Consider the following 26,038-nt stretch of genomic DNA (forward strand, 5'->3'; position numbering starts at 1 on the left):
CCGACAGAAAGTCTGCTAATGGGTAGAGTGCCATGGACAAGCTGCAGAATCAATGCAGGCGGCCAATATTGCTCGCAGCAGTTGCGTCCTAGTGTATCTTATTTTAGGTGCTAAATAGGATTAAAAGCTGCATTGTACCATGTGTCTCGTGTATCGTAACTACTCAATTACATTTGGCAACTTCAAATATACAAAACTGGATCAAGTGGCAGGCTTTCCAAGTTCAGCAGTAGCAATTGCGAGATAAATTTGGCAGCATTCTCTAGAACTGGCAACTCCAGGTTTGCGATGATTGTAGATGCCCTGTCTGTGTGATTACCATGAGTGAATCATTAGTTTTGCTAGCAGGCGCAGTTCTCGTCTTGCAAGATGCAAAGAAACACTGAATTTCATATGTAAGCGTGGGCAAACATGCCAAATGGACATCAATGGCAATAATAAGGCAATCGGAAACTGTCCAGCTGTAGTAACCGTGCCTGCTCCCGACCAGTGTGCTATGGACAGGCCAAATGTGTAACTAGTGCAGCAGTGTTTTCTACCAAATGAAATGACACAAACAACAACACCACAAAAAAATATCTATATTTGAGGCAAGGCCTCCACTCTACAAAAAAAAAAAAAAAAAAAAACAGTGCTGCTTCAGTGCTTCGCAAGAGAGGAAGCAAGGAAGCATGTGCACGCTGTTCTACATATGCATGATATCACAGCTACAAGACTGGCCAAAGACGATAGCAAGAGGCTAGACAGCAAGGACAATACAGAAGAAGAGGGCATTAATTTAACTAGACAAACTGTGTCACTCACGCCCTCAACACACGACATAGGCAGTCCATTAGAGGAAAGTACAGCGTGCACATTAGACACGCGGTTGAAACGGGGTTCTTGAGGCAATAATGCTACAGGTCTCAACAACTAACGGTGTTTGCGCAAGTTACACCAACCGAACGAGCTGGACAGAGCAACGCTGCGCTGACTGCACCAGGGAATGTGAGCACGAACGTAGCTTAAAATTAGCTAGAAGAGGCACCGCTACCATGTATGCTCCTAATGTGAAAAGCATGCACTAGATGGGGCTACACATCTAGCACTGTTCCAAGACTAGCTGGAATGATCCTACGCGAGACAAGACACCCATGTCAATCACATTTTGTCTTGCAACTCGAAATTCCATTTAAAAGACAAGGATTTTCCCACTAAATCTAGATTGTTATGGCCAGTTCAGTGGCAAAGACAAGCTTTTAGTGAATAGCAGATTTTTAACAACCCTCACACAAGCTTTTTCTTGCATTTTTAGCAGACTTGAGAATATTTAGCAGATTTTGAACCTCGCTTATCAGAATCTTAAATGGAAAAAGTGATTTGCACTATGTAATATGTATTGCAAAGGAAATTATTTCACACAAATCTTCTGGCACATTCTAAATTACAAAATGAAGTGTTTCTCAAAAAGTATTCATTAAGTTGTCGCTACCAACATAGATGAGTGTCCAAGTATATCTGCCTTTCCTGAATGTTCGGCATCGCTACAACAATTCGTGCTTGAAGCCTTAAAAGTGTTTGCTTACCATGCCTGATTGTTTTTCCCGTTAAAAGTTTCTATAGTGAATAATTAACAAACTCCTAACAATTTTTCATGCGTTCAAGCAAATTTTAAATGATGGCTAACTGCTTTCGAATAAAATAACAGCAACACTGTGCAACACCAGGTCACAAGTGAATGAAGCCAAATCAGTTGATACACAAGGCTCAGCAAGTTGGGTGCCAGCTAAGCTCTCTTGCACCAAGACAGGGAACATGAAGCACACATGATGACAGCTGGACAGGACACAAATCGATTCACCCCAGAAATAGAACACAACAAGACAGTTCCTTGACAAGTAAAGGAATAAGCACCACTTGCCACACATGCACACCCATGCAGTCTCTGAGAACTCAAACACCCTCGCTCATAGGCTGCATGTCAGATATCACAGTCCTCTCCTACACACTTTCCGGAAGGTTGTGGATTGCTCTGAAGTGAATCACTCCAGAGTTCATCCCATATCCTGCATCACACTGCTGGCAATGCACGTACACAACGCTGAAGCACAATTGCAAACACAAAGCAATGAGCATCCAGGACTGATCCTCGTGCACATCATATGCTGGGCACATCAAGATTGAAGCAGAAGGTTAGCTGAGCATGCTGCTCCCAGCGGGACTTTTATGGTGGCCCGCCACGTTGCAGAAATGTGCACAGCTTCGACATTTACAGACTTTAGAGAAAGGTGCTCCTCTGCACAAGATTTGAAAATAAGGAATGGAGGCTTTCTAACATTTCTTCCCTTTAATCAAAGCCCAGTGCAGGTGCCAATCAATTGGGGAAATTAAGATTTAATTAACAGCAGAAGAGCACAGAGAACTGCAGCAGCTATTTGTGCACTCTGTCCACAGCAAAGGCGTTTCAAAAAGATAGAACTGTGTTCTCATTTTCATTAAGGCATTCTTCAAAATGATAAGACAGCTTTTTGTCGTCCATAGGGGGCCCAAACACATTGCCGACAGCGTTCTAACAGCGCAAAGGACAAAAAGGCAGACACCCCACGCAGTGTGTTTAAGACAGCTATTATTTTTGAAATAAGCACTAGCTTGAATTCTGCACCCGCCTGTCGTATGCACTCCTTTTCGTCTTCATCCTTTGCACTGTTACAACACTGTCAGCAAGGTGAACCAACTCACCCAGATCAAGGTATTGTTGTTCCAAACACCCTTCCATGAAATGTGCTGATCAGCCTGGAACTAGCGCAGTGCCCGATGAGGAATATACTTCAGAAAGAATTTAACAAAAGGATCTAAGTGAAGAAAGTTGACATGCCCTTTTCCTCCTCAACTCAACCATCTCCCTCAGTGGGGGTGATGCCAGTAGCCATGCCACCTACGTTAAACTTTTATTTCTATCTGCAGCATGTCGATGGCCAGTTCTATACCTCCAGTCGTTGCAGGTAGCTGCCGCTGAAACATTGCTAAAGCGTTCCCACAAGACCCAAGAATTCCTGCTATGTTAAGGTATGGCTCCCACCAACTCCAAGAATAAAGAGGTCACAGCTCGCACCCAGGGTTAATGAGTGCATTTCAAGACGTCTTTCACAAAGGTCGTGTCAACTGTGCCTCTTCCTGTGAGAAACATGGAAGGGTCGACGAGACTGTGTGCACTTGAGTAGAACAAATTGGTACTCAAAACTAACGACGTCCTATGTATATGTCAGCACACAAATAATGAGTGCTGCTCATGTTTTGTTCAGGTGGAGGCAAGATTGAGCAGACGAGAGTCTTCATCCAGAAGTGCGCCATCTTCAACATAATTCGAAACAATGTTTTCCCTTACTTTGGCCAGTTTCATTTAATTAAACAGATGCCAAATGTGATATCAGAACAAAGTGCGGCGCACAACTTTCAGTATAGTTCCATACCTGCGTCATCTAAGCAATTCATCTGCCCAATGGCTGGCAGCTGTGGGCTGCTGCCAGCAATGTCAGGTCACAGCCAGCCAGTGGTTCCAAAGAAGATGAGAACAAGCCTTCTGAGGGAGCTAAATTCAAATTCCACTTATGAGCACACACACAAACACAAAAACTTGGCAGAGATGTTTCCATGCTCCACCCACGGAATGTGTATACGTATTCACCAAACTCAAAGGATGGTTCAGGTACCTTTTAATGTATTCATGGGCTGCCAAACCTTTAAATACTACTTTACAACAAAATGGGTTCCCGACAACATTAAATTTTATTACCCGTTCACGAGCTAACACTAAAAGCCTCAGCTTAGCCGAGGATATGCAGTCCTATGCTCACAACACTGCCTGAAAGTGGTTCAGGTGCTCAATTGGCAAGAGTTGCAGAATGACACGACTTTCTCAAACTTGACTGGAAACCAACGGGACGAGAAAAAAAATGTCTCTCTTTCGTTACATTAATACCAGTATAACAAAGAGTTGAATGCAAGCAAAAGGCTACTTATCGTATCAGCCTGTCACCGAGATTTGTGGCTTAGTTAAGTTCTGCTAGGCAGATGGCAAGAACCAACAGCCAGACAGCGCTACTCTTTTTTTTTTTTTTTCGCTACTGTGACGCTCGGCACATCCACAGCAGATAAAGACAAAAGATAAAAGGAACTGCAGTTTTCTTTGTGACAAAGCGCATTGCATCAAAAGATTGCAGGAGAGTAAAAAAGCAGGAAGAATGAAATCCCATGATGACAAACCAAACCAACAAAAAGTGGTTCCCAATATTACACTGAATGCCGCATGGCAGAAGACACCAGCATGAAAGCACGACTTGACTTCCCGTGACCAGCAACGGTGAGCACCATTCCAACGACCGTCACACTTCCTGCACTTTTGATGCACTACGTGTGTGCTTGTTCGAGGCAGCACGTTGCAGTCACACACAGATGGGACAGGTCGAGAAGACTGGGGTCAAGAAGAGTGCGGTGATGCAACAGTTTGGGCAACCACCCCGTTTCTTCCGAGCACCACAGGGTAGCCCCGAGCCGGCAGTGCTGACTGGACTCAGTCGCCCTTGCTCCCCTTGGAATGGCTCGAGTTGGCCGACCGCTGCCGGCGGATCTCTTCCCGGAGCTGGGCTTGCTTGATTCGGATCATGAGGTTCCCGGACGTCCACATCCACTGACCCTGCGTAGTTAAATTAGGTGAATTAATAAATGCTCAAACGCAAATTGTGTATGCATCTACATGCAGGCTGTGCATAGGTTCAAAGGGGCCCGAAACACTTTTCCAATTAATCATAGAATGACCTCACTATTAACGGACGCCATCTCACAAAGCTCATGCCATAAAAAATTTTTTAATCTTTCAACTATGACTGGAGTAAACACACTGATACCAGGCTTCCTCTCTCTCAGCGCGCTGGAGGCTACGCAGCGGAGACTCTGCTACGGACGCAGCAGACGTAGCTACGCACAACTGTAGTGTGTAGACTAGCAGTGCAAAGATGAAATGAATATTACGTCTTTGTGAGATCACAGACATATATATAGGTTTCATTTATTTAAATTAAAATGAGTAATTATGCATAATTGAGAATGCTCTCGAAATCACAAAATAAGCCAATAGGTGGGCTCAGCTGCTTGTGATTATGCTGCATGACGACATTGCGGAAGCAAGAGCAAGCGATTTTCTCCGTTTCCGAGACAAGATAGTCAATCTCCTGCTGCATGCAGTGCAGTAGTGTTTCGCTCACATGTCCACATCTGCCTTTACGACAGATTGGCGACATTCTCTTACTATGTTCAAAAAGTGTTTCAGGGCTTCTTTAAAGTATGCACACACATTTAAATCTAAATTTAAAACATGAGCACACAAAATGGGCCCAACGTGGATTTGGCCTCCATTTCTAGCATGACTTGAAGGGCTAGTTCCTTGGATGTATTTTAACAGGAGCACCCTATGAAACAACGAACACGAGAAGTGTCTACTGAATCAAATTTGCATGCTCATAAGCTATATTTTAGTGCATTGTCATGGATCTGTATTTCCATTCAAGAGAGAGCATCAGGAAAAACAATTGTCGTACTGGCTTCTCAGCACTATATATTGCCTCACTCAGCGAAGAAATTTGGCTCCACAGGTCATTGCACGAAAACCACAATGTATGTGTTTAAAGGAAATACTGCAGTACAGCATTGTGATCCTCTGGAAAGAAAATCTTAAGTACACAAAAGTAGCAGTTGCGAGTTTAGAAAATACCACTATTTTGCAGACAGACCTTTGAATCGCAATACCTATTTATGTGGCTTGGTTACGAGAGCTGTAAATAAGACCTTTTTTCTGGCTTTTTTTTTCTTCACTGACAATTATAATATTCTTGTAAATGACTGAGGGCCTAAATGAATTATCTACTCCTACCACTACAATTTAGAATCCCTAGAATTGTGCCTAGAATCCCTAGAATCCCTAGCACTTGTGGTTGCACAATAAATGTGACAACTTTTTTCACTTCTCAGCATGGAAGCATTGTTTACTTTAAGCCAAACCAAAGATGATGAAAATTTCATCTTTAGCTGCCATTGAACACTATGAACAAAAGTTCATAGTAATCACATACTGCAGCCATTTAGGGCACACCTTTGCTCACACACCATATGGATAGCTGATATTTAAGAGTGACAGGTACAGTAACTGCACTATGATGAGAGAGAGACTCTCATAAGGGAAAGGCAGGGAGGTTAACCAGGCTGAGCCTGGTAGGCTACCCTGCACTGGGGAAGGGGGAGAAGGGCTAGACAGAGGAGAAGGAAGAGAGAAGTTCACAGTTCACACCTTGCACATGCACTATGATGAATTACAATTAAGCAGTGCAGACTTTTTGTCATCCAGTGAATGTTGCTGCGCTTCTTAACTAAAAAAAAGTTGCACAGAACTGATGCTGCTTAAACAAAACTGTCTGTGCTTGTCTCCCAGAGTTACTGCATATGTGATACATCTAATTGTTGTACCAGAAAAAAGCTTTAGGGCTGCCTTTATCAAGTAGTAGTAATTGCTTTTTTTATTTTTACAACAACATTGGAAGAAAAAGGAAATTAGGAATTTACAGCTGACTGCCCTGCAACTGTCTAGCTACATCTGCTGACCCCTGAGCAATGGTCAGCAGTGGGAATGGGGTGAAGGAGGAAAGAGAGACACACGCACAGGATAAGAAGAGAGGCCCTTTCACAGGGTGCTGTCAAGTGCAAAGGTTCACATGCTCTCGTGATAAGTTCAAGCACAACATGTCAGGCTAGCTGCGTGTATAGACTCGACTTGTGACTGTAGAGCAGGCCAAGAAATAAAGGGGGTGTTTGCTCACCACCATGATGATGCAGTTGAGCAGCAGGGGCGTGGAGAACACAAGCGAGATGAACATGCCCTGGCTGTCAAAGTACTGGTGGCTCGAGAAGGCACGCCAATGCCGCGCGGCCAGCTCGTTGAGTGCCTCCGAGAAGTAGACCAGCAGCACTGCGCACAAAGCGCGGGGACATCTGAGTCATCGTACAGTGCTTCCTTCGCCACTGAAGTTTGGTTTACGCACATTCAATGGTAAACTGCATACAATCCCTCCTCATCGTAAAGCTAATTTATTTTGCACTCCAACGAGAAAAAAACTGTGCTACAGCCTGTGGGGATGCGCGACTCTCACGCGTCCCCTGATGTTTTCCCCGCATAGCTCGCGTCTCCCGTAATCCGGCTTCTCCGTGTGGCTAAGCGCCGCCGCCGGTCGTAGTGGTTGCGGCGCATTGCGAGAGATGGCACGAGTGTCGCAATGCTAACGCCACCTAACGGCGGGGTTACTTGGGAGCTAAAGGTCGAAGGGGCTTCCTCTGTGGCTTGGGATCGGCGAGCAGTATGCACGGATGTCCCGCGCGTGCGCCGATCCACGCTTCGCAAGACCGTTTCGCGTGGCTAGGAGCAGGGTACCGGTATGGACGAACACGAATCGTTCGAACATGCCACCGTTTGCGTGACCGTACACGTGAACGACTAGGCGATGGTGTCATAGCATGCGGCAAACACATTCGCTCGCTATCCGGTCGCGGTGAGTCGGACTTCCTTGATTTGTCGCGCGCCCATGTGAATGTTCTACGGGTAGTAATTCGGCTAGCGTGTATTAGTGTATGAAAGGTGCAATAAATGCCCTTTTGTTTGTTTGCACTACGGTGTTGTCGTTCCTTTGTCCCAAGAGCGCGTGCGAGACCCCACAAGCCAAATATATTGAGATTTCGCTACAGAAGAACTCATTGGTGCCACTTTTCCACATTGCCAACACAGCATGGCTGCAAAGCCAGTTAGAAGAAGAGTGAGTGTTTGAATACAGAACTAGAAGCTTTTTCAGCAACAGCGGATGCGTAACAGTGAAGCACGCATGAGCACTCATCACACTGAACATAACAGTAGGCCCAGACCACAGAAGCAATCTGCCTTCTGTCAGGTGCAATGACAATGCAAACATCTTTGAAGCCTCTTGAATGGTCACTGTGTAGTAACGAATCAGAAGTAGATTTATTCACTCTGATGTGTGTGAATGAGAGGTGCATTCACCAGCTATTAAAGGTCTCACACACTCTCTGCTATCAATTACAACTTTACAGCATTGGTGATCACCAGCGTGAGTTGTTCCATCCTTCTGCACCAGTTCCATCCTTCTGCACCAAGAGTGAGACATAAAGTTCCTCCTGATACTTTTTTTTTACTGCAGACAGATGCATTTTGTTCCTTGCTATGTAGCTGCAGGTTGCATAATGGCATTTCTGAATCGCTGAACATGCAGGCCTTCCTCATGCAGAAGCCGCAGATGTGCCTTCTGCGTGCATCATCCATCCCCACATATAACCTGCATGCCAAATCTAGTGACCTTGGAAAGGGGCTGCAGCTGGCATGGCTTCCCCCTCCAACACCTCACTTGCACAAATGTACTGAGCTCTTTGGTACGCATGCGATTACAACCTTCAAAATGGAATTTGAATAATATTGCCGTGGGGCAGAATTAGTGAAGCAATTAAGTAAAAAGGTGTATATAAAGGTTATTTGCAAGCTGCAGCGGCACTGCGTACACAAGGTGACTGCCCGAACTAGCCGCATGTTCTTCGCACCAAATTGTCTTCTTTGTTGACAGTCAGCTGAGTCTTCATGCACCATGACCCACTGCTCTATTACAATATTAGAGGTCAAAATAATACATGGCTATTATTTCCCATTTCTGCGTTTCATGTTGAAGCCAGCCCAACCACTTGGTCACTGACCTCTGCAAGAAAGTAAGTCAGCCTTTTGATGTTCCAGGGGGCAACAGAAATGTGCGTGACATTTGGCATGCCAGGAAAAAGAGTGCACAGCAACTGGGGAAATGTGGCGATAGTGCAATGTCCCAACCTGCTACAAGGATGCACACCGATCGCTTTATCTGCACGAATGGTCAACATGCTGGTCGCTCGGGCCATACTGAGCCATAATATGCTGAAGGCAAATAAAAAATATGTGCTTAATCTGTGTCACGAGGCCCCTGCAAAGGAAGCTAAGGGTTATGAAACAAGCAATGGTATGTAAAATATTGGGCATAATGTTAAGAGACAGAAATATGACATTATGAATTTTTTTTCAAGTTTACCTACATCGTCACAAAGCAAGTGCCTAGAGGGGGGTTTGCATAACTCAATACTTGTACATGTAACACAATATAATTGTTTATTCATACAATAAAATAAAAATACAGATATATATCTGAACAGCCCAAACACTTAATTCTTTCATTACTGCACCTGTAGAAATTGATCTAATCGATCGAGAGTTTTTATACATGTGTAAAATTCTACTGTAGAATAATTCCATCGTAATTTATTCTACAGTGCAATAATTCCAATGGAATTATTCTACATCATCATTCACTGTGTGAAATGACGACTGAACTTTACTATTTGGCAGCTTTGACAATTTCTGGGGGTACCGTCGAAAATAGCCTCCAGTGCTCCTACCGCTTACTAAAAACAAACACGCAAAATTTGTGCTTTGGTCGACTCAGTTGCATAATTTTTAAATGACAGCAGCAGTGAAGACACACAAGCTTCTCTCGGGTTGTCAATTTCGCAATCCCATGTATAGGCTAGTGAACCACCCCTCGGGCTTGGTGAAATAACATAGTCCGCGGGTAGCATACACTGTTTGTGAACATCTCAGCCAAGTTCTGATGTCGTACGTGGTCCATGAAGCTCGCAAGCGGAACGCAAAGTCACCTTTCTCTCAAATGCTCTTGTTTCAAAAGACCCCATGATCCTCGCTCTTTTCTGTGTGCTTTATTTCGTAATAAAGCACACTCCAATACACGGCTGCTATTGGTCGCTGCAGTCGGCTATACCGCGGCCGCTGCGAGGTGCCGCCACGAGTCTAGTGGTTAAACGCCTGAGGCTCGCTGAGGACAACCGCGCTTGGCTTACGTTTCTCGCTTCGTAGGCACCAAAATCGGAAGTCCAAATTGAAATTTGAACTGCGCACCACGGTGACGTTTCCGAGGCGGAGCTTTGTGACCCTGCCCCACTCTGCCGTAGCCTTCACAGTGCAAGGCATTGAAGGAGGAAGGGGAACACAACGGAAGCTGTGTTTGATTGTCAATAACTCTGGTTCTGCTGAACGCATTGAAGTACTTTTTGCGGCAAAGTGATTCTGAAGCAGCCTATTTTCACTTCAAATCTATTTCTCCACTTCGATAAAAAGCGATTCGGGGCCCCTTTAACGATGTCTCAAACATCGGTAGATACTCATGAGCACATGTTATTTTAATAATCGAGTTCGACTAATACCAAGTGCAACTTTGTTTTCCCCACCGCGGGTTGCTTTTATCCATATGCACTTCGACAGTGTACGTACAAATTATTACGACCAATACTTCCCGTCCTGTGGAGTTCTCACTCCCACAAAGGCACGTCAGTCGATTTCAGAACAGCCTTCGAATGAAACTTCACTAGATGTCGAATCTCTTGCATTTTCCACACCGCCTGTACAAGTGCCCTCATTCATTACAGTACTATATTGTGCAACATGCCACATTACTGTACAGCACTGTACAGAAACTGAACAAAGCATATGGAGGTTCCAATGCCAGTTGAACGCACACTAGACCACCTTGCTTGCACAGGATATCTGATCAAATGCAACAACCATGAGAAGGCTTCTGCATGCTCCCTGACCTGACAATCATTGCTTTGCGACCCTAAAAATGCAGTAAGAAACAAAGCAAGTGCCTGGTGCAATTAGTAAAAACAAATGTTCTTTGTACAATAGGAACTTAACTCATTTTTACATTTGTGAAGCTACTGCTTTCCCGCATAGCATGGGTATCACTATGGCTGGTACTGAACAAATCTTCATAATTATTTGCTTGTGTGACTTGATGTACAATATTTCGGAAATAGGAATCAGGTGCATATTTTGTATACGTCAGATTTTTTTATTTTTATTTATTTTTTATTTTTTTACTGTCAGTACTTACAGCAAAAGTAGCAAATTCTTATTTCCATTTGTGTTCCTTGAGGTGCTTCTTTGAAGTTTTGCATAAGAATTTCTAAAAAATTGCCCGAGCAATTATTACTGCTATACATTCATTCAAAACGCCAGTTATCAGGCTATCATTTTATGTATCGCAGTATACGTTGCGACTACTACATCTTGAAATAAAATGCTAAAACATAAAATTATCGAAAATGAGCACATTTCTAGCGGTAACGAAAGAGAGAATGAACAAACTCCAATCAAAATTATCTTTAAAAGAAACCCGACATTTCGGAGCCTGATCGACTCCTTCTTCAGGTGGCATGAGGCGCAGCAGTGCTTCCATGCGTTTTTTATTGCTTTGACAGGCACACAAACACTTTTGTGCAGTCCTTCTAAATAGGCGGCCGGAAGTGTTCCTGATGAGCGATTGATGTTTTCTGACGTCTGTTTTGAATGTGCCAGGACTCCAAACAAACAAACACTGTAGTGTAGAATGAATACGCAGAAATTATGCAAAAAATGTGGGCAGCCGACGTTCTAGCTGAGATTAAGACGAAGAGTGATTGGGCAGGTCACATAATGCGCAGAGCAGGCAACTGGTGCTCAATTAGTGACAGAATAGGTGTAAGCGGAATGAATACACAGTTGAGGACAGCAGAGGGTTAGGTGGAGTCGATTAGGAAATTAGCAGGCATAGGATGAGGTCAGCTGTCGCAAGACAGGGGTAATAGGAAAACGCTGGGAGAGGCCTCCGTCCTGCAGTGAAAATAGTAAGTAGGCTGATCATGAACACGCTACACGAACATGAGATAGTGTGAGATTTTTTCCTTGGTGTGAGCGAGCCAATGGGAGTCAAGCGATTGCGTGCTATCAAGCACAGCCTACCACACTAACTGCGTCACGCAGGAGAAGATTATCATATCCGCGACACGATGAAATCAGACCGAGGTGGGTACACAAGAAATGTCAGTGAAACACCTAGATAAAGGCGGTCCCCCCCTCACAGTTTTTACCTAAGGGCTTTTGACAGCACTGAACCCTACAAACTTGTAAGTTTGATTTTGTACCTCTGACATCTAGTAAGTGAACTTCAGTCATGTTGTGTCAAAGAAAGACCAGATATTGCTCAAGCCTCATGTTCTGTATCCAGCCGACACTGCTCACCTCTTGACACTAACAAAATGAGCAGAGGTAAGAAATAACTGGCACAAAGAGCAGTAAAATACTGCCCGACTTCCTGCTGCATGTGCGTGTATAATTTTGTGCAAGGATCTGGGTTTTGCCACGGGCTGCTGTTAGTTACACAGCAGCTGTTTGCACACGAGAAAAAAGAGAAACTTAGGATGAAACAATTGGCCCAATGCCAACAGCTTTATGTAGAAAGAACACAAAATATGGAACCCTGGCTGCAATTGGGGCGAGCTGATTGTACAGAGCTGGATTTGAGGCGTATTGGACACAAAATGCTATCATGCAATTTCCTTGTCACATTTGGCTTTCCAAAACAGCACCCAAGAAACAAACAGAAGACACATAACAAAGCGCACACAGGTGCACCTTCTGTCACAAAAGAAATGATGACGCACGCACCGAGGACAAAGAAGAGAGGCGAGTAACAGCACTGCCCACATACTATTCAAGCCCCTTTTGAAAGAGAAAAAGGCTGCTGCTGCTTTGGAAAACAGTTGGTAGAGAATCGGTGCTGCTGTCACAATTCCTGCCCTTTCAATTACTCAATGTAGAGTGTCCCCATAACCATCTTTCCTCTTCTGTATTAATGTTGGTCAACAGCAGCCCCACATCAAGACAGCTGCAGCTGAAGAAACGGCCATTAAGCACCAGTTGCACTGCTCATGGGCAAACTCGTTAACATGCAGTAGCAAGTGCTTCACTCCACCGTACAAGGCAAGCCTGTTTCAGAAAGTGAGGCATCACAAGCCCAACAGCACGCTGATAAGTTAGAGTTTTCACAAAGCAAGTAATGATAACCTATCTGATAGCATGAAGCCAACAGACATAAGCTGCACACATGCCAAAAAAAAAAAAAAAGTGGAGAGCAAGAGCCAAATGAAGAAAGCTGCTCACAGAGCCAAAGTCCAAAATTCCTCAACAAATCTTATTACTTGAAAAAGCAAGAATGGGTACCACTAGCCAGCTAACTCAATAGGACACCAACACAAATAAAGGCTAGACAGGTTGGCCCCTCAGGCTAACTACACCTTGCTCCCGGAGATGGGAAATATTAAAAAGGGTTATGAAAGAACGGAATAGGGGTGGAAGGCAAGTAGCAGAGTGATTTGTACGAGCATATGGATGACACAATCAGTAAAGGTGACAAATAAAGATTACAGCTGCATATGGCACAAACGGCTTGACAAGTCGAAATGGAATTGGGGCTCCTAAGAGCTGCCCTTGCTTTAAAGCTTTTGTACCTGCAACAATGATGCTTTCACATGATCTGCTGATTTCACTGGGCGTGCTGCAGCTGGCATAACCTCACATACTAAGTCCACAACGCTAAGTCAAACTAGAAAGGCAGCCAACACTTATACGTATATTGCAAATAAGGGTCGCATTCCAAGGCGATCACTCTCGGAGAAGCTTTCGCTTTGACGAGACTTCGCATGACTAGCACGCATTGACCGAATGCATTGACGTCCACAGCACTCAGTGTTTCTGGCACTGTGCAAAGACAATGTACTTGGCACTGCCCCAAGAATGCTGTTGCCCATAGATGCCAATTCATTCGATAGTGTCAGAGAATATGAACCTGGGCCATTTTTATCAGGAACCGAGCTTTGTAAAGCAAGGCACGTCATACATGGAAAAGACTGACAACACCACCTTCAAATCGCTGAAAGGGCCCTATTTAACATCACAGACTGCAGAAATGATAGAGCCAGTCTAGCCAATTGTACATCATAAGGAAAGAACAGATTTGGTTTGGTTACTATAAAGGAAATCCTACCTGAGCCATTTTATATGCCTTTATTGCATAAAAAGGGACTAAAAATCTTTGTTGGGTCACAAAGGCTTTGTACTATATCTGGATAATTTCAATGAGCAATGAACTTACAGTTTTAAATCACTGACGATTATGATATACCCTAATGTGAAATTTGAGCGCAGCTCTATGAGTGTTTTCATTTCGCAATTTATTGGCTGGCGCGGACAATCTGTCTCGTGCGGCACGTTGCAGACGGAGCGGAGCGTTGCAAAACAAGTAACATTCAAGCACAACGATAGCGGCGAAGCACAGTTGGCGATCGTCGAAAATCTGATCTGCGGGTCAAGCGCGTCAGCTTTTACACATGACTCATCGAAGGTTCCAGAGTAATTCCTGGTGCCCGCGTGGCTTCCAGAAAGCACTATGCAATACGCGTTGTGCACAGAATCAGATTATAAAAAGCTTTCGTGACAACAGCCAATGGATAGAACTATCGATAACATTCGAGAAACTTCTGATACATGCAGGCACGTCGTGTGTCGAGGTATAACGTATAACATTTGTTAGCCGATGAAAAGCAGTGACCGAAGAAAAGATTAATCGGTGAACAGACGACGCGCGGTACTCTGGCGCCATCTCGTATCAATTGTCGGCACTATGCTTTTCTCTCATCCTTCGCTGTTGTGCTCATTCGCTCAGTTACGCCGCCACCGCTCGATGCAGGAATGGGCCATTAAGAGCTGCGCTCTAACAAAATATTGTCAAGGTCATCACACAATGACATCATCAATGTCAGTTTGGGCAAGTCTGGCTTTCACAAGTGGTTTCATTTGTAAATAAGTGATCATTTGCTATGAAACAAAAGACTAGCATGAGTACTGTGTCTGTCGAAAAATGTTTATTTTAGTTTTTAAGCGAACTTGCTAAGGTCAACAAAAGAGTGCAGCGTGCATTCTGCTGTGGTCGAGTCTGCTGCATAAAAAGCCTCACTGTGTCCAAACTTAGTTGGTTTCTCTTATACTAAAATGGCCACAAGATGTGGTTTCGCACTTAAAACAGAACCACAATCTTTTCATACTATCAATTGATTTTAACACATCTTTGAAATATCTCCCACAAGGTGTCTCAACAGATTGCCTGTTTTCAAGTTCCCTTATTTCTCCAGGTTTTCGCAGACTGTTTCCATGGGAATTCCTTGGCAGTCTATGACACTGAACGAGCAGACACAGGGAAGACTGTTGGCTTATAGCAACTCATAATTCTCAACGACTACTACCAGAAAGCTATAAATCAGTTTGGTTACATTATCATATTTGGCTGAATCATATTTCACCTGTAGTAGTGGGGACAATATTCTGACCACGTCAGGCTCACACTCACAAAGCCAGCAAAAGACACCATGCTTTATGCAGCCAAGAGCACACACATTATGCTAGAGAGACATTGTCATTGAAGTTAAAGTTTCAATTTGCCCCAACGTGGCACTTGAATTCGAACCCCCCAACCATCATTAAGAGGGCTGGGCAGCCCAAATGAGGAGGCCACGTGTTGCCTCAACCTCCCGCACCTTAGCAATAGTGACAAACGCAGAAACAAGCAACAGCAACGACTGAACAATGGGATGAACAGCACCCTTCCTCGAACGCAAGGAAGCCGGCCGGCCCCGCGTTAACAGCTCATTGTGTGCTACCCCGAGCACCCTACAAAGATTAGTTGGGAAACAAACGTGATGTGCAACCATGCGGCCGAGCAAAAATGCTTGCCTCAAGCAATCAAGACGAAACTGTTTGCCGGGATTTGCACATGGCTAGCAACAATCACTACATGCACAGTGGTGGTAATCTGTGTGCTCCATACCAGTAACAATAATGCTGCCAAACAGCATCTTAAGATAACTTGATCAAGCATGAGGCAAAGCAAAGGTTTTGTAACTACTTAGCACTCCTACATTCAGCAAGGCATTTGCGACTGCTCTAAATTCTTTCACAGTCATCTGTGCACTTTACAGGATGCCAAACGTTGCGAGACAGCCTAGCTATGCAACCCTCACCTTGCCATTGGCAAGCCATGATCAAGAGTGCTGACATACTAGAATAAACCAACGCTGACAGATGCGACTCAACAATCGGCCAACAACAATTCACTCATGGTCTACATACAATGTTGGTGGTAGGCCAGTTAGTCACATTCTTGAAACTCGTTTATAAAGGCTTGTACACATGCTACATATCAGTACAGGCATGTACTGTACTCTGCCAAAAGATCACGCACCCCAAGAATGCTCAAGAAAAAAAGCTTCTTTACAGACTGCATCTGCCCCCTAAAAAAAAGGTGCTACACAGTGCACACCTCCCTCATCAAATGCGTGAAAAAGAATCTTGTCCAACTGCCATATATTGTATTGATATAAAATTTTTCAGCACTGCATTGCAACCTATAAGGAAGATGGAAATGAAATGCAGTGGAAGCAGGCAAGAACACAATTACATATCAATAGCCTCTGGCATGCATTCCTATGCGACAAATACATCTGTGCAATAATTACCGCTTGATGACCAAAGTGAGCTTCTTGCACCACCCCTAACACCTTTTGCTCCCATTAAAGGCCCCTTTCAGTTTCTTAATTACCACAGAAATGCAGATGGACTGCTCATGGTTCCACACGGGATAAGCGAGGGCCTTCTAGACAAATCCACAGTGTCAAGCTCGTGATGTGCGAGACGTAACATTGACTTGAATGAAGAATATGCCCTTTGTTAGAGAAATTATGCCTCTTAACCTTGATGTTGTGCTGCAATGATATGTGTCAACACACTTGGCTTACCTTTAGGAGTGATAAACTAGCATACATCTGCAATGCGTCACATTTCTCACAAATGGGCATACCGTGTGGTCATGTTCCCTGTAAAAGCGCGCAGTTTGTGGCGCTTCTTGTATATGTGGTCGTACAAGAAGCGTGTAAAACCAACAAGAGCAATTATGCACTGTTTACGCATGGCATGCTTGCCACTAAGTAACGATTACCTTTAAAAGGCTCCCACAGAGTGTCACCCGACTCGCGAAAGAAAGCCAACTCAGGCTTTCATTAGGTAAACGATGGGATTACGTAATGAGCACGAGTGATGCAGCAGTATCCTGAGTTGGCTCTCCCAGCCTTCCCATCTGGAGCTCGAGCTTTCAGCAGCGAGGATGCTACACGTAGCTGGCAAGCACTGACAACGCAGACAGCAACTCGGAACGGTTTGCAAGAGACACTCACGTGCTGTCACAAACAAGCCTGCCTGCACATTGCCCCGGTCTCGAGTGAGCAGCGTCAGGCTGAGCGTCACAATGTGGAAGGTTACGAGGCCCATCAGCCATGGTTCTGTCCAGTCCACCTGCACACAGAGTCAAAGTATTTGTGCACGCTACTTAAAGCGGGTCTCCTGGTACTAAAACGTATGCTATACTTTGCTCATCACGCACATTTAAACATGCACCACTTAATTTTGCCATCGTAACCTCGTGGCAAAGACCAATGGCAAAGAACAGCTGCACAAAGTAATCGAGACTGCTTGACTGAAACAAGTGCAGCAGTGAGACAATGTAGGCTCGTGTGCTCAACACATACGGGTGTGGGCCCTGAGCTAGTGTTAAGTCTGTGATGATGATACTATAAGTGGCAAGCATGGATCTCTTTGCACGTGGTGACAGTAGAAACTGCTTGCACCTCAACAGTTCTACAAGCGTATGTGCAATGGGGCTTGCATGTGACATCACAGGACAGTAACTGGAGCACAATTGGTAGATTCCACAGCGCTGTCAGAGATAAGCAGATCAGATTATGGCCAAGCTTTTCAGAGTGCTAGCAGCAGGACAACATCTGTGCTAAGCCATGGCAGGAGATTCGAGTGTCATCAGTTCCCACAACTAATAAGGGCTGCAGACCAAAGGTACAGTGAGACAGACAATAACTGAAACATTGCCTAGGGCATCAAAGACTGAAGATGAACTGCACAAATGAAAAAACACCCTGCACCACCACAAGTAATAAGCAAAGAGCTCGTAGTACTGTCCGGGTGAGCATCAATTTTCTCAGTTTCATCCATAACACTCTCTGCAGAGCTCTACACCATCATCACAGAGGAAGCAGTAAAACATTGCCTACTTCTGCTGATGTGTTGCCGATTGGGACTGGCAGATGTGCTAGATTTCTAGCCACCCTTAGGCTCTTGTCAGCAATGCAAGCTACTGAGCCCATGAATTACTACGAGGGTCATTACACGTCAACTGTCCCAACCTCAGCACTCAACTGTCGGTAAACAAAATATATTTCACTGGATAAATTCTCTACCAATGCAAGCGCCATCTGAACTCTGTCGTAAGGCACGAAACTATGCAAGATAAAATGCTCTGCCGAAAAACCTGTCCCTTATTTACAAGAGCAAGACCTATTCTTCTCCAGGGAATGATTTGATTAGAGGCGTCACAACAAAACAGCTTTCATCAATCATTAGCCATTTCTGTGGTGTTTTTTATACACTTTCAAACATGGAAAACATAGTCCCTTTCTGACGTTTTCTTTACAAGTATGGCTTGAATTGAAAGCTTGCATTTTATATCAACCAGGTAAGCCGTGGCAGTACAAATAGATGATGAATTTGTAAAAAAAACTATTTTACCGTATGTTTAGCCGGTGTTAAAATACTCAGGCGCTCCTACTAGAAATAGGCTGCATGGCCCATCTGATGGCACACATGTATTGCCTGTGAGCCATGAAGGCTATGGCACATTATTTTTAAGGAAGAAAAATATATTTTAAGTGGCGTCCCACTTTTTTCACAGTCTGCATTGTGTTTCAGCTTCATCGCAAAGCACCCATGTAGAAAATATGAGTTGCACGGATGCGAGCATTTGTGCATCAACGAAGCTGTGTTACAGTAGTTCCCTTCCATGCTTAGGAAGCTACAGGTAGCCTCAAATAAGACAGATAGAAGAACGCTTAATGGAATGTATTCAACCACATGTCGCTATCTGCCGACAGGCCACGTAGAGTCTTCACTTGGCATTCGGAAACATGTGGACACTGATGCGTTCACTGCTCGGTTTTCTGTACTACAAAGTTGGGACAGCTAACAAGAATGCTCATTACTTCAACATGACTAATTTTCTAGTTATAAGCCAGCACAATCAGTTTGAACTTCCCACTATACTAACATTAGGATTCCATGACTTTTCATTGTTGTGTCACTGTTTTTGAGAAGAAATGATGCAAAGTTAAACCCTGTTCCAGCATTTCTTTCCAATGTGCGCAAGCTGCAGCATCAAGTAGTAGATGCAGTGTGTGCAAGTAGTTCTTGTGTCCTTCAGCAGTGCTGCATAGAATGAAAGGAACGTTATCAGAATTCAGTAAGTGATCTAAAGAAGCAGAGGGTCCAAAATGACTACACACTGATCAACATCCATCTAAGCAGCGCATGAAAACCGTGATCCTTCACCCAAAGTTCAAGGTGCATGTGTACACTCTTGCTTCACTTGAACGGAAGGAAATTTAGTTGTAAAATACACTGCACGCACATCACATGTTGATGGGTTATGCAAATTATGTCTGAATGCAAAGGAGTAGAGTGAGTGGCTTTGGCAATGGAGAACATTTTACTCTCAACACATGTCAACAGATAAATTAACTTGCATGAGCTGGCTTCAGGCAAGCATGGTCCAAAATAAGCTAAGCAAAATGGAAAGGAAATAGAGAAAAATATGAAGTTAGCCCAGACTGATCAAGATCACACTACTAGAATTGCAAATAGGGTGGTTTCCTGAGCAGATGCTCGGTAAACCAGTAAACTCGAACGTATGAAAAACAGGTGGTGACTCAGCTAATTGAAATTCCTGCCACCTGTGACATCACAGATATTTATCCCTGTCTACTCACTAGCAAGCATTTAACAATGGGCAGTACACACTTCTGTAGCAGAGGAGCTATGGTACGCTGTTGCTAAGAGCAAAGTCACAGGCTCAATTCCCGGTGACAGCAGTTGCACCCTCATGGGAGTGGAATGCACAAGAACTTGCATACTAAGCACTAGGTGTATGCTGAGAAATTAGACAAGGCTTCAACAACTGCAATTCTGCAAAAAAAAAAAAAAAAAAAAAAAAACCCAAACCGAACTCGCCAATTTTGATAAAGGTGCAACACCACTTAAAAGCGTATTGACACCAAAATTCTGACTTAATATACTTGCAACAATACATTGCGGCGAGCTCATAGGTATCTGTAAAGTATCAATAGCAAATGCAGCTTAGAACTTGTTTTAATTTAATTTTGAAGTTCATGCGAGTGACGAATTGGAACAGGCAGCACCTTTCGATGTAGTCATGAGCGTAGACCCTATTTGTAAGCAGTGTTACGGCACGAGTTTCGGCGATTTATTTCGGTGATGTGTGACATCATTGGCCTTTCGCCATTGGAAGGCCCTTCTGCACTGTTTGCATTGGGCGTCTTGCACTGACCGCACATGAAGCGTACGTGCTGACTTCTCACCGCTTATAGATCACCAGATTACCGGTGCCATGGCCGGCAGTAGCAAAGCTGGTGGTGACATCTTGCGACAATTTGTCCAACAACAATGCATTCAATTTTTTTGAGCGTGTGTGTCAGTGTGACTATGCTGCTACGAATGCTTTACACAAGCAGTTCGGTAGAATATGGTACCCAGAAAACTGCAAATGGTAAGAAGTTTCCAGACATGCTAAATCATGACAAAAGCTCTCTAATGCTGGGATCCTACTGCGTTGTGGACTTCTGCACAGGAAGCATTACGATGGTGTATCAATGCAGAGATCTCCCACCAAACTAGCACACGAAACAAGAGCAAAGATGGTACTATATGGTAGGCAGTGTGCTAGCATGCGTCCCATGTCAGGGCGCTTATGTGATCATCGCTGTTTACAAGCATGCCTCTTATGTCACTGGGGCACGAAGTGCTCTTCGAAATCGAAACCCCGATTGGTCGTGAAATATGAGCATATTACTAAACAATCGTTGTGTACTGGAGCAAATGAATTTCTTTAGCATGATTACTGGGTCAATAGCTACTGATTAGGTGCATAAAACAGAACCCAAAGAATTTTCTGTCAGTACTGCTTTACATATTTTTTTCACTTAAAAAACAAGAACTATATTTTATAATTATCAACTTTCTGAGCCGGGAGGCAATGCAGCCAGCTAGCAGATGCAAGTGGGAGGCATATTTTTACTAGCAGCACCCGTGTTTTATCGGTTATGAAACACACACCAAAACAAAGTTTTTTTTGCAAATTCATCATCATTTGTTCCCATCACTGAGAAATATATCTGACTGAAAAAATTTTCTGTGCACAGTACAACACCAGCACACTTTGTTGATGCAATTTTATTAAAGAAGTAATGAGAGAACATGTTTCTCGATTTTATTTCTTTATTGAACAGTTGTCAGCCCTGTAATTATGCTAAGGAGCCTCGATTCCTCGAGAGCACCACACATAATTAATCGTACCCCCTTCTGTGCGACCCATCCAAAACACGTGCTGAGTGCAGCACGACTTCACACCGTGACAAGGGAGACTAATCACGCCAACCAAAACCTAATGCGGTGGTCTTATGGTACCCCACGCACCACCGAGACGTACGCTACGATCATTTTGCCAAAAGCCGAGTCCATCAAGCAAGAGAGGAGAGCAGATTCCCCTGCATTTCCAAGAGACGTGCACAACTTGAGCGGCTAAGCTGGCCGTTTTCAGTGACGCAGTCATTGTATGGTCGTCAACCACCTCATTGGGCCAACTGGCACACTCACAAGTTGTTTGCGACTGCCAGTTTCACTTTCGGTGACATCTCCCTTTTCACGTCCGAGGCCGCGCTACACTTGGTTCGTGTTTAGAATGGGTTGCACAAACGGTGTTGTAATTAATTATTTGTAGCACTCTCAAGAAAATTAGTTTTCGTGCCATAATTATGCAGTTGACAGCTACCTAAAAAGTGGGGGAAAAAAAAAAAATAGGACAAACTTTTCGTGTCAGTACTAGGAATGGATGGTAGAGTAAATGGGTCACCTTAGTTTTACCATTACATCATACACAGAAAACACATTGTCTGATGCTAAGTGCACTTAGAACAGCATTTCGTGCGGCGGTTTGATAAATGTGCACTTCACATGTGCTTTCAGCTGTGTGAAGGCACAACAACGTAAACACACAGGTAAAATTGGGTGAACACCAAGAAAACAGTACACTACATCAGCCAGCTATGAAAATTTCAGAATTAACGAACACATCATGAACGAAATATATTTCGCATATCCCAAGTCGCATTATCCAATAAAACAAGTACACCGACCAAAACAACTAAGATTACCTGTAAACACAAACTGCATTTTTATATGATGGGGTGCGCGGCCTTTGTGCCATTTTTAAATGCTTCAGAGTGGTCGTCCACGTTCACTATTGCACCGTCTAGTTCCTCAGGTTGTGCATAATTTTGGAGAGCTATAACCTAAAAATTTTTAGTTTGTCGGTTTGCCCTACCTTCCCACCACCTTAAAACAAGAGAACCTCCCAAAAGTAGGCAATTTCGCCCATATTAAAGAACAAAGAGCAATCGATGGAAGCTATTTTACGTGTAAGGCCTCGATCATTTTCCAGAGAAATAAAAGTATCTCATAATATTGAAAATGTGTTTTCAGCAATGCATTTTATCATATATATATAGTTTCCTGCCTTACAAAAAAAAAATTCAGTTGGTGCTTGCATCGGCGTAAAAAGTTCTTACACTAAATATTTCGAAGGAGACTTTCTGTGTTATTATGAAAGGCCCTAAATTTTCTTTAAAAAATTGCAGTTGCTCAAGCACAATGCAAAGATGGGACAGTTGGCAAAGAAAGAGAATAAACTGACACTGACTAAAGCGAATACCGCATATGACTCCTGCCCGTGCACCTCAGGATCTTAATTGAAAGAGGTTTTCCAACGCACCACCTAAATTTGATATATAATTTGAAAACCCGGTCCCCTTTTATTACACGCGTGGCTGCAACAGTGCTACCGATGTGGTTCGGGATAGGTGCTTGATCGCGGTGGGCTGCGCCTCGCGGCGCGGCCCAGAATCAATCAAGGCAGTCTACGATCTCGATCAGCCAGGGCCGCGAAATCAATCAACGCAGCAGATCGCGTCTCCTCGTTTCTCGAGCAACATTTGCAACCGACGGCGACAAAAAGCGCGGTACTTCGTGTATCGCGAGAGAGCAAAAAAAGAAGTCTAGTCACAAGCGCTTTGTTCAGCTGGCACAAAACAGACGATAAAGCACTAGCTCCTGCTTCTGCTGCTAGGCAGACATGGCTCCAACAAATGTCTCTTATTTCTCTTATCCCACGGCGCAGGCACCCCGCTTATTTTTTTGGCAAGTGCCGTGAAACCAGCTGCCAGATAAGGCGCGCCCGGTGGACGACGCCAAAACGAGACAGCGGGTTGACACACCACAAAGCGCGCGGTCATCGCCCAAGCAGGGCCGGATGAAGCTGACACGGAACGCAAAGCAAGCACGTCGGCCTACATTGCAGCCCAACAGCTGCAAACCGCATCTCGAAAACAGCACGCTCGATACAAAGCGAAACACGTAGGCGAGCGAACGCGCCTTGCGGTGAAGTTTCCCTCAGAGGGGTGGTTTATGCATGCCGCCTTCGAAGGCCGCCAGCAAGGAACGGCCTTCCAGCGGTGCGGGAAGTGTATAAACGCAGACGCATAGACCGCCCCGGTCATTAGGAAAACATGGTATCGCTTTCCGTCTCGGTGGATCCTTTCCTTGCGCAGTTGTTTTTCTCTTCGCGGTAGGATGAGCGCCGACGCGCGCGTGTCGAGGCGGCTTTCACCGCCCCGTTTTACAGAGGCTAGTGCACAAGCTCCCGCAATTCGCGTAGTGTAGTGCGACAGATAATACAACGAACGCGCGAGGATGTAGGGGGGACGAAAATCAGCACTGGTATCTCAGTGAATAACAAGCATCACTGCCGGGATCGGAAGACCGCAGAGGCGTTAACGCGAAAGTATACGCGGCACATGGTATACTCACTTGGAAAAGGACACTGCCGATGTTCAGGGTGTCGCCGGGAGAGACCATCATGTCCGCGAACCTCTCTACCCGGCTATGGTCTCTAACCTGGGCCATGCAGGTGTCACACGGAATATGGTTTATCACATGTCACACACACAACTTGCAGCAAGCAGCAGCCTTCTAGCACCACAACAGCCGCAACCGAAGCAGTCAGCGCTGCCGAACTCTCACTTTCCGCATCATTTTGAGGAGACGCGGCCGTCGCTGCTGTAAGAGCGCTAACGACGTGCCAAAAAAAAAACACTTTAATTTATAACTTCCTCATAACGTTTACAAATTACATTCAATACGTTTATATCTCTAAAATAACATATATTGCTATATTAAAATACACCAAAGGTATTTTTATTCGACGCCAGAGGGCTCAAAAAGTGAGCCTCCTTCCTCGAGGAGGCTTGCCGTAGCGTGTTGAAGTGACTAAAATAATTAAATTCACACAGTAAAGGAAACTGATCGTCGATACCAACTACAAGTTAATAACGAGTAAGTACTCTTCCATCTAACTGCATTTCCTCGGATGACCTGAGTGGCATCAAAATTGACGGGGCACTGCGCAAATGTTGACCCTCGGTTGCACCGTTGCATGTCATCTTCAGTGGTGCCATTTCGGTACAGAGAGCAATTCTGTTTCGTTTCAGACAGAAAAAGAAAAAAAAAAAAAACAGATTGTCATTCGAAGGCATCAGTCTAAAAGACGGTGAGCCAAATCACGGCAACGGGGGAAACATCGGTGACAGATCACGACAAGGTGACAATGGAGAGCGCAGAGGTACTCGTCCCTGTTCCTCCGACTGCTCCGGGACCTCCGACGGGACCATTGGACGCAAGTAGACGCAGCTGTCCCTGGGGCAACGCGTCTTCGACGACGCCCCAGCAGGACGTCTCTTTCGAGGAGGTGATGAGCGAACAACTCGCCCGTGCCTTGGAGAAGGAAGAGTTGGTGGCCGCAGCGCAGGGGTGGGTTGATCCCGACTTTCGGAATCGCGCGTCGATGCCCGATCCTCGGCCCTGGGCCTTAAGTTCGCTAGTAATCGCGCGAGAGGAAACTCCTGTGGGCTGCTTCTCACCGGTTACACTAGGATGGGCCTTGCGTGATTCGCCCGATAAGTCGGATCCGGGCAGTAATAGCACTGTGACAGTGCACTAAACGGCTGCACCACGTTTCATTCTGATGTCGACAGCTGATGTTTTGCATTTTCAACAGATGGGGGAGCAGCAATTGGGGGAATTTTTAGAACTTGATGTTCATTGCGTTTTTTCTTGGTTTAAAAAAAAAGAAAACGTGAGTGCATGCCGTCATATGCTTTCGGCCCGATTGTCAGCAGTAATGAGAAGAAAATGAATGCCTGTGCCATATTTCAGTGCTTCAGGAGAAAGCGTATACAACAAGTTAATGACGCGTTAGTATGTCATGCCTACAGCGTACTGAAATACAGTCGAACCCACATATAACGAATTATTGTGTATAACGAGCAGCAGTAAAATTACATTGAAATTTTTTCCATCAGACTTCATTTTATATATCGAATGACCTATATCTCAGGCTATTTTGTGATCCACTTCAGATTCAATATATCCGGGTTCAACTGTATTCTAGTATGCTCTAGTCTTGACGTACAGACTCACTGCGCAGTATCCTCATCCTTGCATCTCATCTGTTGAATACATTGATTGTCCTCTTAATCAGGAAGCCATTTTATTGCAACAGTAAGTTTTACTTAGTCTAGTATATGTGAAACCTCTTCTGTCCAAGATGCGTAATCACACTATGAGTGTGTTCCAATTCTGGTCAGCGTCGGAGATAGTCTATGTAGACAGCTTCTAGGCCAAGTGTTGGAACGCATTTCAAACCACCTTGAAGACGCTTATACGACATGACGCCACCTCGCAGCAACAAGAATAATACCCGTGTCACACGAGCACGTTTGGAAGGCCTTCCAGTCGACGGCC

General features: G+C 44.5%; 2 protein-coding genes across 2 annotated transcripts in view; one reads left to right on the top strand and one right to left on the bottom strand.

Moving 5' to 3' along the window:
• Positions 1-566: 566 nt before the first annotated feature.
• LOC119450818 (transmembrane protein 18) lies at positions 567-24,257 on the bottom strand. The gene is made up of 4 exons (XM_037714312.2): positions 24,047-24,257; positions 17,221-17,338; positions 6,846-6,994; positions 567-4,672 (listed from the first exon to the last, which is right to left on the bottom strand). Exons 1-4 carry the CDS (start codon positions 24,140-24,142, stop codon positions 4,550-4,552), a joined length of 486 nt encoding a protein of 161 aa, XP_037570240.1. The 5' UTR covers positions 24,143-24,257; the 3' UTR covers positions 567-4,549.
• Positions 24,258-24,448: 191 nt separating this feature from the next.
• The window catches only part of LOC119450819 (serine/threonine-protein kinase RIO3-like), a 29,303-nt gene continuing 27,713 nt past the window's right edge, over positions 24,449-26,038 (top strand). The window contains 2 exon segments of the mRNA XM_049666262.1: positions 24,449-24,571; positions 24,731-25,045. Of these exon segments, the coding sequence (XP_049522219.1) occupies positions 24,843-25,045 (203 nt within the window). The 5' untranslated portion in view covers positions 24,449-24,571; positions 24,731-24,842.

The sequence above is a fragment of the Dermacentor silvarum genome, chromosome 4 (assembly GCF_013339745.2).
Source record: "Dermacentor silvarum isolate Dsil-2018 chromosome 4, BIME_Dsil_1.4, whole genome shotgun sequence".
NCBI classification, from domain to species: Eukaryota; Metazoa; Arthropoda; class Arachnida; order Ixodida; family Ixodidae; genus Dermacentor; species Dermacentor silvarum.